The sequence below is a fragment of the Nannobrachium achirus genome (genome assembly GCF_963921795.1).
Source record: "Nannobrachium achirus genome assembly, chromosome: 18".
Taxonomy (NCBI): domain Eukaryota; kingdom Metazoa; phylum Chordata; class Actinopteri; order Myctophiformes; family Myctophidae; genus Nannobrachium; species Nannobrachium achirus.
This window is the reverse complement of record NC_137825.1, coordinates 51,015,855-51,032,511: the sequence shown is the minus strand read 5'-3', so window position 1 is coordinate 51,032,511 and position 16,657 is coordinate 51,015,855. Positions and strand designations below refer to the sequence as shown.

The window sequence follows — 16,657 nt, the reverse complement described above, 5'->3', positions numbered from 1 at the left end:
TGAAACTTCAAAATAAAATACCCAAAATAGTAATTTCATTGGGTCTTTAATAAATAGCAAATCTATCATTGTGAGCTTGTAGATCGGCTATTTTCAAATGGCTGAAATGTATGTAGGGCTGACGTGGTTAATGTTAAAGTTTTCAAATAATTGGGGTGGAGTAAAAGTACAATAATTATCTCGGAAATGTAGTGGAGTAGTAAAAGTACAAATGCCTCTGAATTTTACTTAAGTACTGTACTTAAAGGTGTCGTTCACCCCCAAAATGACTTTTTTTTCCTATTTATTACTCATGCCATGAGTAATTAATATTCTTTTGTATTTGTCGCATTCCTAAGACAAAAAAATGTATTATAGTAAGTTTACCTCTACTGATTCTGGATGGGAACCCAAATGCATGGCCCTGGATGGGGACCCAAATGCATTTGGGTCAGAATCAATGGGGGTAAATTTAGGATCAAGGGTCAGGTGCATTTTACCCCTGTTGATTCTGACTCTGAGCTTGTATCCCCATCCAGAGCCTTGCATTTGGGTCCCCATCCAGGGCCATGCATGTGGGTCCCCATCCGCAATCAATGGGGGGTAAATCAGTGAAAAAGTCATTTTGGGGGTGAACTACTCCTAGTAAATGTGTATTTGGTTACTTTACACCACTGGGAAGGTGTACTTAGCTTCATGCTGAGGAGCTCAGATGTTGGAGTGGGATTCTTAAAACAATGGACCCAAATGTAATTACACTCTGTCAAATGAACACTGTGGATTTTTTACTAAAGCCGGCTCCAGTGTTTCCACTTTCAATTAAAACTGTGAGAGAGTGATGCTGAGAGTCGACAATACCCAATGCTAATTTTATCTGTCATTTGTTTCTAGCTAGGCCTGGGCAGCATCCCAAAGCTTATATCAGTATATCGTCGTTGTCGGGTGAAAACCTTGTAAGTCCAAAACCGTTCGTTTCGCATTTATCATTTTGAAAATGATTCAAACTAGTGAAAACAGTCGATCTACAAGCACACAACGCCTCATGGTGCGAGGCGTTGTGTGCTTGTAGATCTGCTGTGCTTGTAGATCTACTTTTGCGCAACGGCCTTACAGTATATGATGAAGTAGGGCTTTACTTTGCGAAAGAACGTACAAATTTTAAACTTGGAGATACAAGGTTTCCACCCGACAACAACGATATGTTCCTGCCAAAATACTGCCATATACTGTAGTCTACCTTACCACCATCAGGCTTTTTGATAATTAAACTACAAATTTACTGGTTTTATATTCATCATCAGTATCTTATTTTTCATTTTCGTCACTTGAACCCTAGTGACCATATTCTGAGAAATGTATCAAAGAGCTTTGGTGTAGAGGGGAAAAAACTGACTAAGTACATAGTGAAAGGTCAAGTTTATTAAGTATTGACGTGGTTAAATATCTGAAAACAAAAATTGACATGAATCCAAAATGCACTGATAACTGTGCTGTCAAACAATGAAAGTATATATGGAATCTATTAACAGGTTGTGGGGGTCCCTGCTTCATCTCTCAACTAAGGGGTCCTTGGCCTGAAAACGTTGAAGACCCCTGCTGTAAGGGACACATGGGGAGTCAATTTAACACGCCCGAGACCTGGTTTTATATTCATTACAAATACTTATCATCCATCGGTATCTTATTTTTCAGAAGAGAATCTGAGAAATGATTTTGAACAATAAAAGATAGTGAAAATTGGTGGGGGGGTAGATAACGCTGAATTCTGAGACAAAACAGGATTATAAAAATACAAAGAGCAAAGTACTGTGCGATTAGAGTGGGTTATCGCTAGATTGACCTGCTCTCACTGTTCTATTTAAAACCGACAAGGACAGAGATTCTTCAATTCAAAGACAGACAGACACACAGGCACACACACACACACACACACACACACACACACACACACACACACACACACACACACACACACACAAGCACACACAGAGCGAGTGACGTCTTTTCTGTGTCATTAGTGAGACAGAGCTGTCGTGTTGCCTAGGTACCGCTGTTACCTGGGGTCCCAATGCACGTGTGTGCAGAACGCACGCACACACACCACACGCACGCACGCGCGCACGCACGCACGCACGCACACACACGCACACACACACACACACAGCTCTTCATTTCCCTAATATAGGTACACAGATACACAAACACTTCCTACAGTATGTATGAAGCCATTCATCCATTTATTAATTAAACCATTCATTCCTTATTCATTCCTTTTGGCTTGTTCATCCATCCATCCACACATCGTTGCCTCAAGTTACTGACACTATTTGATGGCAGATGGAAAGCAAACAACGTCAGTGTTGACACAATTTGCGTGCAATTGTGCATTCGTGCGTGTGCACATTTTAGCCTTACGTGTGCACGCCCACCTGTAGTCCAGTAATTTTAGGCCAAAATTAGGCTAAACCTCAAACAAATTGCAATAGTAGCAAACTCAACTGATTCTGTATCCTCATTATGTCCTTAGTGAGGGAAAAAAAGTCCCAAGGAATCCCATCGGGGCAAAGTTTTGAAAACGACCTACCTACCTTCACTTACTATACACTACACTATAAAGGAAAAATGACTCCCAAAAAAATCTGCTTTAAGTGGGATGTGATGGGTCAAACTAGGGGTTTTTAATTATTCTGAATCCATTGCAAGCATTTGTTTTGCATGAAAAACATTCCTTGGGCAAGAAATGGCCCCTCAAAATGATGGTTTAGTGATGAATCATCAATTTTCACAGTCTTTTGGGGTCCGTTTTTAGCCCAAGGAATGTTTTTCATGCAAAACAAATGCTTGCAATGGATTCAGAATAATTAAAAACCCCTAGTTTGACCCATCACATCCCACTTAAAGCAGATTTTTTTGGGAGTCATTTTTCCTTTATAGTGTAGTGTATAGTAAGTGAAGGTAGGTAGGTCGTTTTCAAAACTTTGCCCCGATGGGATTCCTTGGGACTTTTTTTCCCTCACTAAGGACATAATGAGGATACAAAATCAGTTGAGTTTGCTACTATTGCAATTTGTTTGAGGTTTTTTCATATAATGACTGGACTACTGTGCAAATGTGTCTGGACGTGCACGTCTGAGTCAACGTAGGGACACCTGCTCATGGCCTGGCAGGAGTCCAACATTTAATAAATATAGAGAGGTGATAAAAGCTAACCCACGTGCACATGCACACATGCACCCACCCACTAAGACCCACACACACACTCCTGCTGCTTTATACATGTTTTCCATCCACACACATGTTAAAAGTAATTCTGGTACCGTACTTTCCTTCTTGTGTTAAGCTGTGTCCAAACCTGAAGCTATTTCTTCTATTCTAGTCACTTCTATCACTTCACTTTGGTCGCGCAGGTCCGTGTTGGTAAAAAATCATGTCCCGTTGGAATCAAGGGAGTCCCAAGGGAGTCCCAACTCCAAACACCAAAATCATGTCCGTGTCTCCGGACAACATCAACTCTGATTGGCGGTCAGGATACGATGGGTGGAGTGGGGGTGAAGCGAAGGTCGCTTTCCCAAGTGGGGCGAAGATACCGAAGCAACCGTTCGCTCTGTTTGCGCCGCCCCGTTCGCGGAGCGCCCGTTCGCGTGTCGTTGGTTTAAACTTGGTTGCATGCTGAAAATAGCAGATCTACAAGCTCACAACTGTGCCTGCGACTGTGAGCTTGTAGATTGGCTATTTTCAGCCCGAAATTGTCAATATTATGTTTAGACAATACATTTAATAGCAACACGATACGCATCACGATACATGGTTGACGATACAATACATGGATGATATTGGTTCATTCATGGCGATACGATTCGATTCAATGATTTAAAATCCATATAGTAACTATTTAGAAATAGAAATTAAATCTGGGTGAAACCTGTCAATAGTGCAGTTTTTTAATGGAAGAATCTATTATTATGGATATAAATAAGTAAACACTGTGATTCTCTAGCAAATACATAGACATTATATTTCATCCCACATGGACACACCTGCACCTTGGCGTGAACACAGATATTACACACATTTACCGATAAACCAAGAGTTGCTATATGGAATGGAAAAGTAATTAGACCCCTCTTTTTCATTTTCCTTCTTAGAATTGCTAAATACAAGGCACAAATACTTATAGTTCCCATACAATCAATTCTTTGCATTGTAAAACGATACGATACAAAGCCAAACGGTAGTAGATCATTGCAAATTAAAATACAATTTTCGATTCAGTTACTACATCGTTACACCCATAATATTTAGTCAGCATAGCTTGGTTTTTGTTTAGTTTTTTTATGTAGCTGTAGTCTGTGATTTTGTATTATTATTTTTTTTTTTATCAACACATTTTTTTCTGCATAGTTTTAGTCTACGAAATCAACACTGTAAAGGACACATGGGGAGTCAATTTAACACTCCCGCCTCACAAGGAGCATGTGGTCAGTTCACCGACCGACCTGAACCACCAGGCGCTCCCTGCTCACCTCGTTGTTGGCGCTCTCCAAGAAAGATCCCCCCAGCAGAGCCGCCATCCAATCACAGCTGGAGATCAGCAAAGGCTTGTGTGCGTTGATGGTGCCGTCATCCAGACGAAACGTGACGTCTGCATGTCAGATGTCGGAAAACACAAACACAAATCCTTAATTAAAGGTAGAGTAAGTCATGTCATTTAATCAAATAATAACAAAATGCTCCGATAGTGATAGTTACTATAGAGTGTTTGGTCCATATAAGGACTTCCACCCTATTCCCCTGTGCGTTTTCCCTGTAGGTGACGGCCTTCCTCCAATCATGATCAAGTGGGGGCGGGCCTTGGTGTGCGTAAGGACCAAATACTCTACAAGCCGATCTACAAGCTTGCGTTGTGAGCTTGTAGATCGGCTGTTTTGACTACTTCTTAACAAGTGTGTTCTAATTCATGGAATTTCTTCGATTTTCTTTGACTTCTTCATGTTTTTTGTTTTTAATTAATGAAAAAAATTGCTTTTTTGGGAATGTTTTTTGAAAATAATAATATATATAATATATAATATAAATGTAAAACAAAATGTAGAAAAACAAAAATTAAGGGACCCATAAAAATACAAACGGGTCCCGACCCAGTGTTTGGGAACCAGTGCTATATATATCACCAATCTCACTGCACTGACCTGTGAACGTGTTTTTGGCGAGACACTCCTTGATGCGGTTGGCTTTGCGGACGTGGAAGGCCTTGGTGATCTCCTGGTTCATGAAGGCCTCCTTGTTCATGATGTTCTCCACCATCATCCTCAGGTCAAACACCTCCAGGATCTCTGCGATCTGGGCGATCTTCATCAGGTCCCTCTCCTGCTCGTCCAGCTCCCCCGTGTACAGAAACCTGCAGGGTGGAAACATGCAGCATATGGTCGTTGTCGGGTGGAAACCTTGTATGTCCAAAACCGTTCGTTTTTGTATTCATCATTTTAAAAATGATTTAAACTAGTGAAAACAGCCGATCTACAAGCACACAACGCCTCGCGGGGCGCGAGGCGTTGTGTGCTTGTAGATCTGCTGTTTTGGTTTTGTAATTTGATTATTATTTGGGAACAGGTCGGAATCGGAAGAAATGTTATGGTCCATTTCGATTTCGGTTCATTTTTTTTGGACCTGTGAAGAGCTCTAACACACATACCACCCACCCCCACACACACGCACACACACACACACACACACACACACACACACAGTGTGAGTGTATGAGAGCCGCGGACATCAACCGCAGATCACGGTGCTTCTTGGGGAAGAGACATCAGGACATGGCCGCTAAAAGCGCCCCAGAGCTGGGAAGGAGAAGCGTTGGACCCGCAAAACTAATCACTAAACAGCTATTTTGTAGAGACTTGTACTTTTTTAGCGGTAAATATGCCATTAAGTTGTGGAATCTTATAATTTTTTACACCTACAACTGCCATGCAGTTTTAAGATTATGGGCATATTACGGGCATAATGTACTACAGCATTTTGCGTGAATTGGTGGGTTGCCATGTAAACACAACAACCCTACGGACAATACCAGACAATACAATGTGCAAACGCGATACATGTTTAGTTGACGACACCAAAACGACAATGCGACCGTCCTCGTATAAACATACCCTCAGACTGACAAAGGAACATACTGGGATTGTCGGGGATGTCGGGGATTTTAAGATTCATAGATATTGGTGTAACAAATCTACCATTATTCATTTGTAGCGTGAGGTATAGATATAAATTCAAAGGATGCATTCTTTTTCAAGGAGGCATTTTGAGCTGAGAAAGCATGAAAAAGATATCAAACATTGAAGCCAGATCTTAGACTTTGAGTTTTCATGGTGGGAAAAACTTTAGGTAGTTTCAAACCTATCAATTAAAAAAAAAAAAAAGATTTGCTCTCTTTGCTTTCAAATTAAGTGAAATGAAAGAAAGAAAGAATGAAAACATTAGTAACATGCAGACTTGCCATCCTCCTCCATCCAACCCTCAAACCGTCCAGTAGAGCTGCGCATTAGCATTAGAATGAGCATTTATAGGAATTCACTTCCCCTGTGTAATGGTAACGGAATCACTTTGTCAATATTAACAAACCAACCAATCAATAAGTCATTCAACCACTTAAACCCTATATCGTCGTTGTCGGGTGGAAACCTTGTACAGTATGTCCAAGAGGGAGAGTATTTCTGCATGTCGTTCAGTCCGAGTGTATCAAAGGGTGCGTTCGGAAATGCGCACCGGGTGTGTTAGATAATCACCCGCGTCACGGTTACTGAGGTTAGGGTTAGGGTTAGATTTAGGCATAGTTTTACTGAGGTTACTGCACTCATTTCCGAACGCACCCTTTGATACACTCGGACTGAACGACCTGCAAAAAACACTCTCCCATGTCCAAGACAGTTCGTTTTGTATTTATCATTTTAAAAATGAACTAAACTAGTGATAATAGCCGGTCTACAAGCACACAACGCCTCGCACTCGATTAATGTTAAACATACATTAGTCCACGTTAGCCCTATTTTATACCTTGGCTATTTGAAAATAGCCGATCTACAAGCTTTAAGCTTTAAGTAGCATTGTGTACTTTTACTCAAGTACATTTAGAATTCTGGACTTTTACTTGTAACGGAGTATTTCCACACATCACAGTATTGATACTTTTCCGTGAGTAAAACATTTGAGTACTTTTTCCACCACTGTATAAACAAATGAACGCACCTGAGCACGGCACTGAACGGACCCAGTTGGATGGAGTAATCCATCTTGACCACGGTCATGGGGGCCAGCGCGCCGGTCACTGGGTTCGGTACGCTCTCCTTGTGGATGCTGTAGAAGGCCTTGCTCCAGGAAGCCAGCGACAGCTTGGTACGGCGGTGTTTGCCGCTGAAGCTCAGCATCCTCAACGTGGCGTCGCTCTGGAAAAAGGAGACAGAGAGATGGCACTTTTTGCATGGGACTCTCAGGCACGTGCACACATAGACGTCAAAAGGGGGCTTGAGCCCCTGCCCTTTTACTTGTCTGTAAAAAAGTGCCCTCTCCAGACCATGAATGCGGTTTTCACTACGGTGAAAGAAATGCAAATGCCCTCTTTTCAAGCCATACCTGAAGGCAGCATTCAAGGGAATTGCCTCGTCCAAACTCTCCTGAACTTGAATGCATCTTATGTTGAAAGAATTGCCCTCTCTGTGTAAAGATCCGTGCTCTAGTCTACGCCACATCTCCAGCATTGACTTGATTATGCTTAGTTCATTGTGGTAACATAACAAGTACCGAAAATAGCCCACCTCCAAGCTCACAATGCGACACGTTGCGACACGTTGTGAGCTTGGAGGTCTGCTATTTTCAATATTTCCACCAAAAGGCCCTTTTAGAAATCTCAGCCCCTGCCTCTCTAACATTCTCTGCACGTCCCTGGTGGGACTATACCAAGCGAAACAGCCTGAAGGATCATCACATTTGTCACTGCACCTGCACACGCGCATGCACTCGCACGCACACACACACACACACACACACACACACACACACGCACACGCACACGCACGCACACATGAGATTGAGCAGTAATGCTGTCAGCAACCTCAGCAAACTGTTTCAGGGTAGCTGAGGAACAAGGTGATTGCTCTTAGCCACTTGCAAGCAAATATGGGCAGCATATAATATCATTTGTTTCAATCATGTCAAAGTCAAATTGCATTCTTAGATCTGTGTTGTTGTTGACAAACTAAACTAAAAAAGGAAGATGGCTTTGACATAAGTTGGGCCCTATTACTGTAAGTCGGCGATGTCTTTATTACTATTTACGATCTACTAGCCCCTATAGGTCACATCTACCTATGAAAGATTGCGGTGCATCTTGGGAATGGGCTTGTTGTGTCTAAAAATACATATTTAGTCACGTGTACGCATGCCCCCAACCACTGAAATCGGAAACGCTAAAATGGCTAAAACGATAGAAAGCAGTATAAATGAAAACCTTTTAACACTCATCTTTTATTTCTCTAATTACAATCTGAAATATGAACCCTTGTTGTAAAAAAAACAAAGTTGTCCTTTAAGACAGTGGTTCTCAACCTGTGGGTTGGGACCCCCAGAGGGATCCCCAAATTATTTTGGGGGGTCCCCAGATGATTAACTTAATGTGCAATATTGTTTTCCCTCTCAACAGTAAACACACCAACATAAAGTTTAAGTGTATAGGGTACCTGCACATTTCTAAAGTGACAATTTAAGGACTTTTTAATACCTCTAAAATGACAAATTAAACATTGGCCAAATTATCAAATATTACAGGCAGAAATTGTGAAAATAACCGATCTACATGCTCACAACGCCTCGTGTTTGCGAGGCGTTGTGAGCATGTCGATCTGTTATTTTCACAATAGAACCATGTTATACAAAATGTAATGCCTCAACTCTTAGTGCTCGTCAGGGTGGGGGGGGGGGTCCCCAGTGAAAACATGATTATTTTGGGGGTCCCCGGCCTGAAAAGGTTGAGAACCACTGCTTTAAGACATGGACGAAAATAGGGCCCAACATGTCACAGTGGCTTCTGGTCCCCCCCCCCAGAAGAAAACAACGGCTAAGAAATAGGTCACATCCTGTCCTGGATACCTCACCTTGGAAGCTCTTAGGGAACAAGGAGACAGGTTGGGCAGCACGGCCACCTCGTCGTCTGAGTCTAAACTGAGAGTCCTCATTGGGTGGTCTCTGCCGCGCCTCTCGGTCACCACCAGACACTGCGATTCGTCGGAGAAATCCATCTGAAACGGCGGAGAGAGCAAGGGGCGTCAATTGGGTATGGCAGGGGTATGCAACTCTGCCATACCCTGGGTCCAGGACTCCAGGGCGGAAAATAAAGGTTACTTTTAAATATAAATCCATGAATGTCTCTTTTTGTCTATCTGTGCTGGTTATTATGTATTCTACCCATCTTGACAGAATGGTATATTCCCAGGTTCCGCAGGTCAGCTGCACAGGTGCAATGCATTATTGTTAATTGTGGCATGTTTACTAACATGCCAAGTTTAGCTGCACTTGAGCAACCATTCCAGGCTGCCATATCCAGCCCAAGAAACCGTAGAAACGGAGGAAAAAATAAAATGTACTTCTTAAAATAAATGTATCATGCCTGTCGCTAAGGTATGGCAACATGACTGGTGTCTTGCAAAACACCAGTCATGTTGCCATACCTTAGCTTTTTCTGAACTGACGCCACTGGCGGAGAGAGCAGCACGGTAGGCAAGCTGTCAAAGTCTTGATAACTTATGAAGTCTGGAAACCGGTGTCTGGCGTCAATCACACAAATCGCCGTTGCCGGGCGGAAACCTTGTACCGATATCTCTGGTTGACAATGGCACATTTCACTCAGGTATTTTTTTTTTCATCTCACTCATGTCACTTTGTCTGCTGACCTCACTCAGCAACAAAATAAACAAAAAATAAAATAAAACAATTCACAGGAGGCAAGCAGTGATCACCCCATGATGTGCACTGCAATGTAGTTTCAAATGCACTACATTGCAGATGCTTTTTTGAGAGTAAAAAACTAAAAAAGAAGAGCAGACATGCATGACATGTATGATCTGGGCAGATTGCCCCAGGAAATGTGTCAATGTGTACCAGAGACATCGGGTATGTCCAAAACCTGTAACCTCTTTTTTCCTTTCTGTTTTTACTTTTTCATCACACAATTTTGTAACCCATTTTTCACCCGGTGTCAATTATCTAATGTAATTCTGGGCGCTACACTCCCTTGGGAGACAACGGACTGATCTCATGCTTCCTTCTATGCATGAGGAGTCCAAGTTGCTTCTTTTCACCCGACAGTCGGTTGGACGTAGCGCGTGGAAGGAACTCGTTATTCCAACCAGTTCCTTTCCCCTCCATCAGGCGCCCCGGCTGGCCAGGGGGAGGCAGTATAGAGACCAGGATTACTGCATGTTTTTTTGTGAGGGTACCTATCCCAGGGGACACGGGGAGAACATGCAGACTCCACACAGAAAGGCCCCTTTGCCAACCCCACCTACTGTAGGGTATGGGCACTGATGACACAGAGAAGTGAACACGCCCTAGCGCCCATGCACCGCGTCCCCGGCGGGTATCGAACTTAGGACCTTCTAGCTGTGAGGCGACAGCACTACTGACTTATTGCTTTAAAAACAAATTAAAATAGTGAAAATAGCCGATCTACAAGCACACAACGCCTCGTATTGCAAGGCATTGTGTGCTTGTAGATCTGCTATTTTCAATAGTTTTGTGCGTCAGTCTTGTATGATGAAGCAGGGCTTTACTTTACGAAAAAAAACATACAAATGTGAAACTTGGAGATGCGAGGTTTCTGCCTGACGTTATGAAGTCTCGAAACCTGTGTGTAGCATCAATCACACAAATGCAGGATAGGATCAGTTGGGGGCTGTTTGTCAGTTGCACAGGCCATTTACGGGTGTTTTGAAGGTCAAACATATTCAGGGGACTGGCGCCTGGCGCATACGTCTGGGTTCGAATCTGATGCAAGGCTTTTTATAGCATGTCATCTCCTCTCTCTGTCCCACATTTCCTGTCTCTCTCTCTCTCTCTCACTGAAACTATGAAATAGACAAATAAAACTATATTCAAGACCCATTTTCACAAATTGAAATTGAAATTCCATACGTAGCCTTACACATACATTCCATACATAACATTACACATACAAAGGTACACATGCACATACGATAGACACATCAGCTCCCTAGGTACACACCACTGAACATTTTTCGGGCTATTAGACGTCTAATAGACGTCTAAACGCTAGTCTAAGATCGGTCTAATCAACGTCTAGAAATTAACGTTTTATATAATCTAGTCTCACTCAGCACTCAATGGCCTGGCTCCGCCATATCTCAAGGATTGCCTATCTAGATACGTCCCTAACCGCTCCCTCAGGTCTTCCAGCGCTAACCTGCTTGACGTACCGGATATGCCATGTAAAGAATATGGTGAGGCAGCTTTTTGTTTTTACGGCCCGACTGCCTGGAATAAGCTCCCAGCTCACCTAAGACAAGCTTCCTCTGTGGATAGTTTCAAAGCACAACTTAAGACCTATTTCTTCACTCTTGCTTTTAGTTGATTTTTAATTCCCTATTTTCTTTTACTCCCATTTATTCTTCATTGTTTTGGATTGTTCCGTTCTTAGGGTCTTACTGAAGGTTTTGAATGTTTTTTTTGCGTTTTATGGTTTGAATTTATTTTGTTTTTATCATGTATATAATCTCTTTTGCACAGTAAAGCACTTTGAGCTGCATTCTTTGTCATGAAAGGTGCTATACAAATAAAGAGTATTATTATTATTATTATATAATAGAGACCGTCTATATATAGCCGTTGAAATAACATCTAATCAACGTCTAGTCTAAGCTTAGACGTCCAAAAAACCTTCATTTTAGACAGACATTTAATAGCCGACTATTGCTCACCGGGACATACACACACACAGTCACACACCTGAAAGAGATCGTAAAACTTGGAGGATGACGTGGACAGGTAGATCTTGTGTGCAAAGACGTGGGTGTGGTCTTGGAGGATGAACATCACGTCGGCACAGAGCGGGCCGTCCAACAGGCGCCGGGCTCCCTCCGAGCGGTGGCCGGGGACCACCTCGGGGATCTTAATGAGAGGGGGCGGGGCTTTGGGAGGGAGGAATGGTGCCTGGAGGAGGGGCTTCTGAACCTGAAATAACAGATACTTCTTTTATAGATAAACAAACAGACACGTAGTGAGAAAGTGCAAGAGACACAGACAGAGAGAGAGAGAGAAGGAGAGGGAGAGTCGATTAAAGACTTACTATTTATGTTTTGTTTGCTCTTGGTTTATTCGTTGCAAGAAAACCCTTATGCCAATAAAACTGAAAAAATTGATTCAATGAGGGCGCAAATAACAGCACAGAAGAAAAGTCAAATACAAACTAAATTGAGCCTGCGGAAGTTCTTTTATATACGGAAGGCAGGATGTGGTGTTGCCATCTTCCCTGGACCCCCTTTCATTCATTCGCTAACAAGTTAATTCATTCACATGTTCATTCTTATTGGCTACAAGCTAATTCTGATACGCCCTCTTACCCACAATGCATCTCAAGCAGTCTATTTAAGCAGTCCTCTGTTCTATGTTCATTCTAGGTGTTTAGCTGTTACTACTGGTTGTGCAGCTGTAAGGGTTACAAAAAAACTCCACCTCCCCGGCCTCCTCCCTGTGAAATGTAGTTACATTATGTTAATATGTATTGCTTACGGATTGTACTGTGTTCTATGGATTATAATATGAGATATCTTGAATCATACAACTGAAGGTTCAAGTAGCTGAAGTACATAAAATAAATGTTAGTTCTTCTAAGGTCGCCTCAGCTCACCGAAGGCTCTGATGGAACAGATCCAGTATGAATAATTGAGCGGAGCAACATAAATATTGAAAAGTGACTGGTACCTTGCGGAGGTGTGACTTCCAGAACTGCAGGTGCCGTCGGGATATGAGTGCAGCACGGATGGCGTTGTCAAAGATGTCTTTTATGCCAAACTGGTCAAAGACGCTGGTCTCATAGTAGGGGATGCCCAGCTCTTTAGCTACCTCTCTGCCACTCTCTGGAGGCAAGATGTCTCCAGGTTTTATTGGCCTATATGGGGAGGGAGGGAGGGAGAGAGAGAGAGAGAGAGAGAGAGAGAGAGAGAGTGTAAGTAAGTAAGTAAGTAAGTAAGTAAGTAAATAAGAAAGAAAGAAAGAAAGAAAGAAAGAAAGAAAGAAAGAAAGAAAGAAAGAAAGAAGTGACTATCAATGTAGTAATATTGTTATCCCCAACAGGCCCAGAATGCCAAAGGCAATAAGTCACTCCTGTGACTCTCTGTCTGTCTGTCCGTCCGTCCGTCCGTCCGTCCGTCCGTTTGTAGCCCGAATGTGAATGTGATTGTTGCCCGATTGGCTACGCGTGTAGGTGTTTACAGGCTCGCACTCGGTGCCGCGCTGTGAGCTTGTATATCTGCTATTTTTTCCAATATCTAAAGTATAAGATAATTCCAGGTCTTAATGGGGTTAATTGTCAACCTGGATGCTCAATACCAGCCGATATCCCCGTTGTCATCCCTTAGCATGGGTCTGTTATCACCGTTGTCATCCCTTAGCTAGCAGGCTACCAGGAGACTGGTAGACCGGATATCACCCTTGGTCTTGTCATTGCAATGCGCATGCGCCAACACACGTTCAGAGGAATAATTTAGTGGTCGTTCCCTCTGATCGGGAATCGAACCCGCCTTTGGATTCCCTGCTAACCATCGCTACCGAGTGAGCTAACCAGGCAGCTGGTCGGCCTTATTATTAGTTTTTTTGCTTGGTTTTAACTTGGACCATGCGAACTAGGGGGGCTTAATATTTATTATTCTGTCCATAGCGGCACATAATTCGGTAACAGCGCTGAGTCGGCTCAGGCTCAGGCGCGCCTCTGACGCGGTTTGGTCAATAAAACAAAAATGTCGGGGGCGGTGCCTCTGTCTCAGTAGCGTCCTCAGTAAGAGCGCGTGGCTAGAGTAGTATCAGGTGTCAACACCCACCTGGCCAGTGGTCTTCTGGCCCGGTTGACCGCCTCCAGGTCGGCGTATCTCAGGTCCAGCTGACAGCCGACCAGGATGACGGGGGTGCGCGGGCAGAAGTGCTTGATCTCCATGTACCACATGGTCTTCACGTGGTGCAGAGAGTTGGGGTTGGCGATGGAGAAGCACAGCACCACCACGTCCGACCTGGTGGTGGAGGGAGGGACAGAAAGCGACCTTTCGTTTGCCAACGGGTCTGAGCTGCGAGTATCTATTCTGCATCTAGCTTAAGGCAAGACCCAAATTCAGAGTGAACATTTTTAACTCAAATCTTTGCTTCTGGGGGTCCCTGGAACAAAGTGTGTTGAGATGCGGGTCCGTGGCCAAACACATATCATTTTGGGGGTCCTTGACATGACAAAGTTTGAGAAGCACTGATATATAGGCCGATTCTACAAAATCCTAACAGTTTCTGAAAAAAACGTATGTTGCTATATCAGTGGTTCTCAAACTCTGTCATGTCAAGGACCCCCAAAATGATATGTGTTTGGCCGTCTCAAAATAATTTGTTCCAGGGACCCCCAGAAGCAAAGATTTTAGTTAAAAATGTTTACTCTAAATTTGGGTCAGATGCAGATCTAGCTTAGGGCCTCAGCCCCGTTGGCAAAAAACAAGGACGCGGCACAGAAAGTGGAGGGATTACAAAATGTCTGTTGGGAGCAGGGGTGGAAAAAGTACTCACATTTTTACTTGAGTAAAACACGGCAACGTAGAAATGCTCTGTTATAATAAGTAGGAGTTCAAAATGTACCTGAGTAAACGTGCAAAAGTACATTTTGAAGTAGGAGTTCAAAATGTACTTGTAGATCGGATGTAGATTTCAAATGTCCGAAATGTATATTGAAATGATATTCCTGCACACCAACGGGTACTGTAGAGCGCAATATGATTTAAAACAATAATAAGTCCAATTTAGGAGTATGGCACAGAACTGCCTATGAATGAAATGAGGAGTATACTCCTCAATGGCATGGAATGTGTTTTAATGTATGGTTTGTAATAATAATCAAAATCTACAATGTTTTCAAATAATTGTAGTGGAGTAAAAGTACAATATTTGCCTCTGAGATGTAGTGGAGTAGAGGTAAAAGTACTGAAAACTGGAAATACTCCTGTAAAGTAAAAATACCTAAGCACATTGTACTTTATTACAGTAATTGAGTAAATGTACTTAGTTACTTTACACCACTGGTTGGGGGGGGGGGGGGGGCTAATCATCCCTTCGGAATGACAACTGATCATCCACATGGGTTTCACAGAAATCTGTCAATCTGTTTCCTAATCAAATTTGCATTCAGCACAGGGAACAGGGCGATTATGAAAAGAAAGTATATGTGTCACCCCATACATACAAATATACAAACAAACAAACAGACTCACAGAACACTTATTTCACGCTCAACATAATGATCATAGTGCAAGATTAACCGACACGGTTTAAGTAAATGACAATCCGTTCCCTGGTTATTTTGTTCACAGTCAGACACACGCACCGACAGGACTCATGCCCGGGCAGGGTGTTCAGCACCAGTGGCAATAGAACGCGGACAAGCAAGAAACGGTAGTGAATAGTGATGTATATACTTAAGATGGATCTCAAGACTGTATCAACCTTGATTTGGGATTCAGAACCACACAGCAGCACTCACAGCTTCAATGACGGGGGCCAAGGGCAACGGCACACTGGATGCTGTGGCATGTGCGTCTGTGCGTGTGCGTGAGTGTGTGTGTGTGTGCGTGCGTGCGTGTGTGTGTGTGTGTGTGCGTGTGTGTATGTGTGTGTGCGCGTGCGTGCGTGCGAAGGTGCACAGCAAAAGAACTACGTAAAAAACAGACTGCTTGAACTAACTTACTACCAGAAGGTGGAGAGTAAAGCTGTTATTATTAACAGACAAGGCAGACAGAGAGAGAAACACACATACAGAGTCAGGCGACACCAGTCATGTTGCCATACCTTAGCTTTTGCTGAACTGACGCCACTGAAACATACAGCCCAGCTCAGTTCAGTCAGTGATGCTCTCCATTGCTGTGCCAATAACCAATAACTGCAAATAATACAGTGTATATATATTGATTTGAGGTTTTGAACACCCATTATTTTTTTCTGGTGACTCATACTACCCTCCTATGTTTTTCATTTATTTTTACTAATGTTTTATTGCATTTAATTATTTCCATTTTCCCAAAGAATTATTAAAAATAAATGAAAAACATTATAAAAAAAACACGGCCAGTTCACGTATTAGGAGGGTAGTATGAGTAACCAGAACAAATAATGGGTGTTTTTAATGATGAATCTATCATGGTTAAAATGGAGTTTGAAGTTACAATGGGTGTGTATGGGGAGGGGCCAGGGAGGAGGAGGGCCTGATAACATTTACATAAAATATCTAAATACTGAATCAAGCAAATTAAAAACTGTCCAGGTTGTTCATAAAAGCCTGATTAGACAATACAATGAACAAAAGCTTTTTAAATCTGTGAAACAGATTACATTAAACAGATTACATTGTCCTGAGACATTCAGGGGA

General features: G+C 42.7%; 1 protein-coding gene across 1 annotated transcript in view; it reads right to left on the bottom strand.

Annotated features, from left to right (window-relative positions):
- Window positions 1-16,657, bottom strand: part of rhobtb1 (Rho related BTB domain containing 1) — a gene marked incomplete at both ends in the record, with an annotated part of 52,161 nt that overhangs the window by 9,705 nt on the left and 25,799 nt on the right. The window contains 7 exons of the mRNA XM_080747014.1: window positions 4,503-4,621; window positions 5,169-5,377; window positions 7,231-7,427; window positions 9,132-9,275; window positions 11,998-12,222; window positions 12,973-13,159; window positions 14,088-14,273. Of these exons, the coding sequence (XP_080603140.1) occupies window positions 4,503-4,621; window positions 5,169-5,377; window positions 7,231-7,427; window positions 9,132-9,275; window positions 11,998-12,222; window positions 12,973-13,159; window positions 14,088-14,273 (1,267 nt within the window). The remainder of the gene's footprint in view (window positions 1-4,502; window positions 4,622-5,168; window positions 5,378-7,230; window positions 7,428-9,131; window positions 9,276-11,997; window positions 12,223-12,972; window positions 13,160-14,087; window positions 14,274-16,657) is intronic.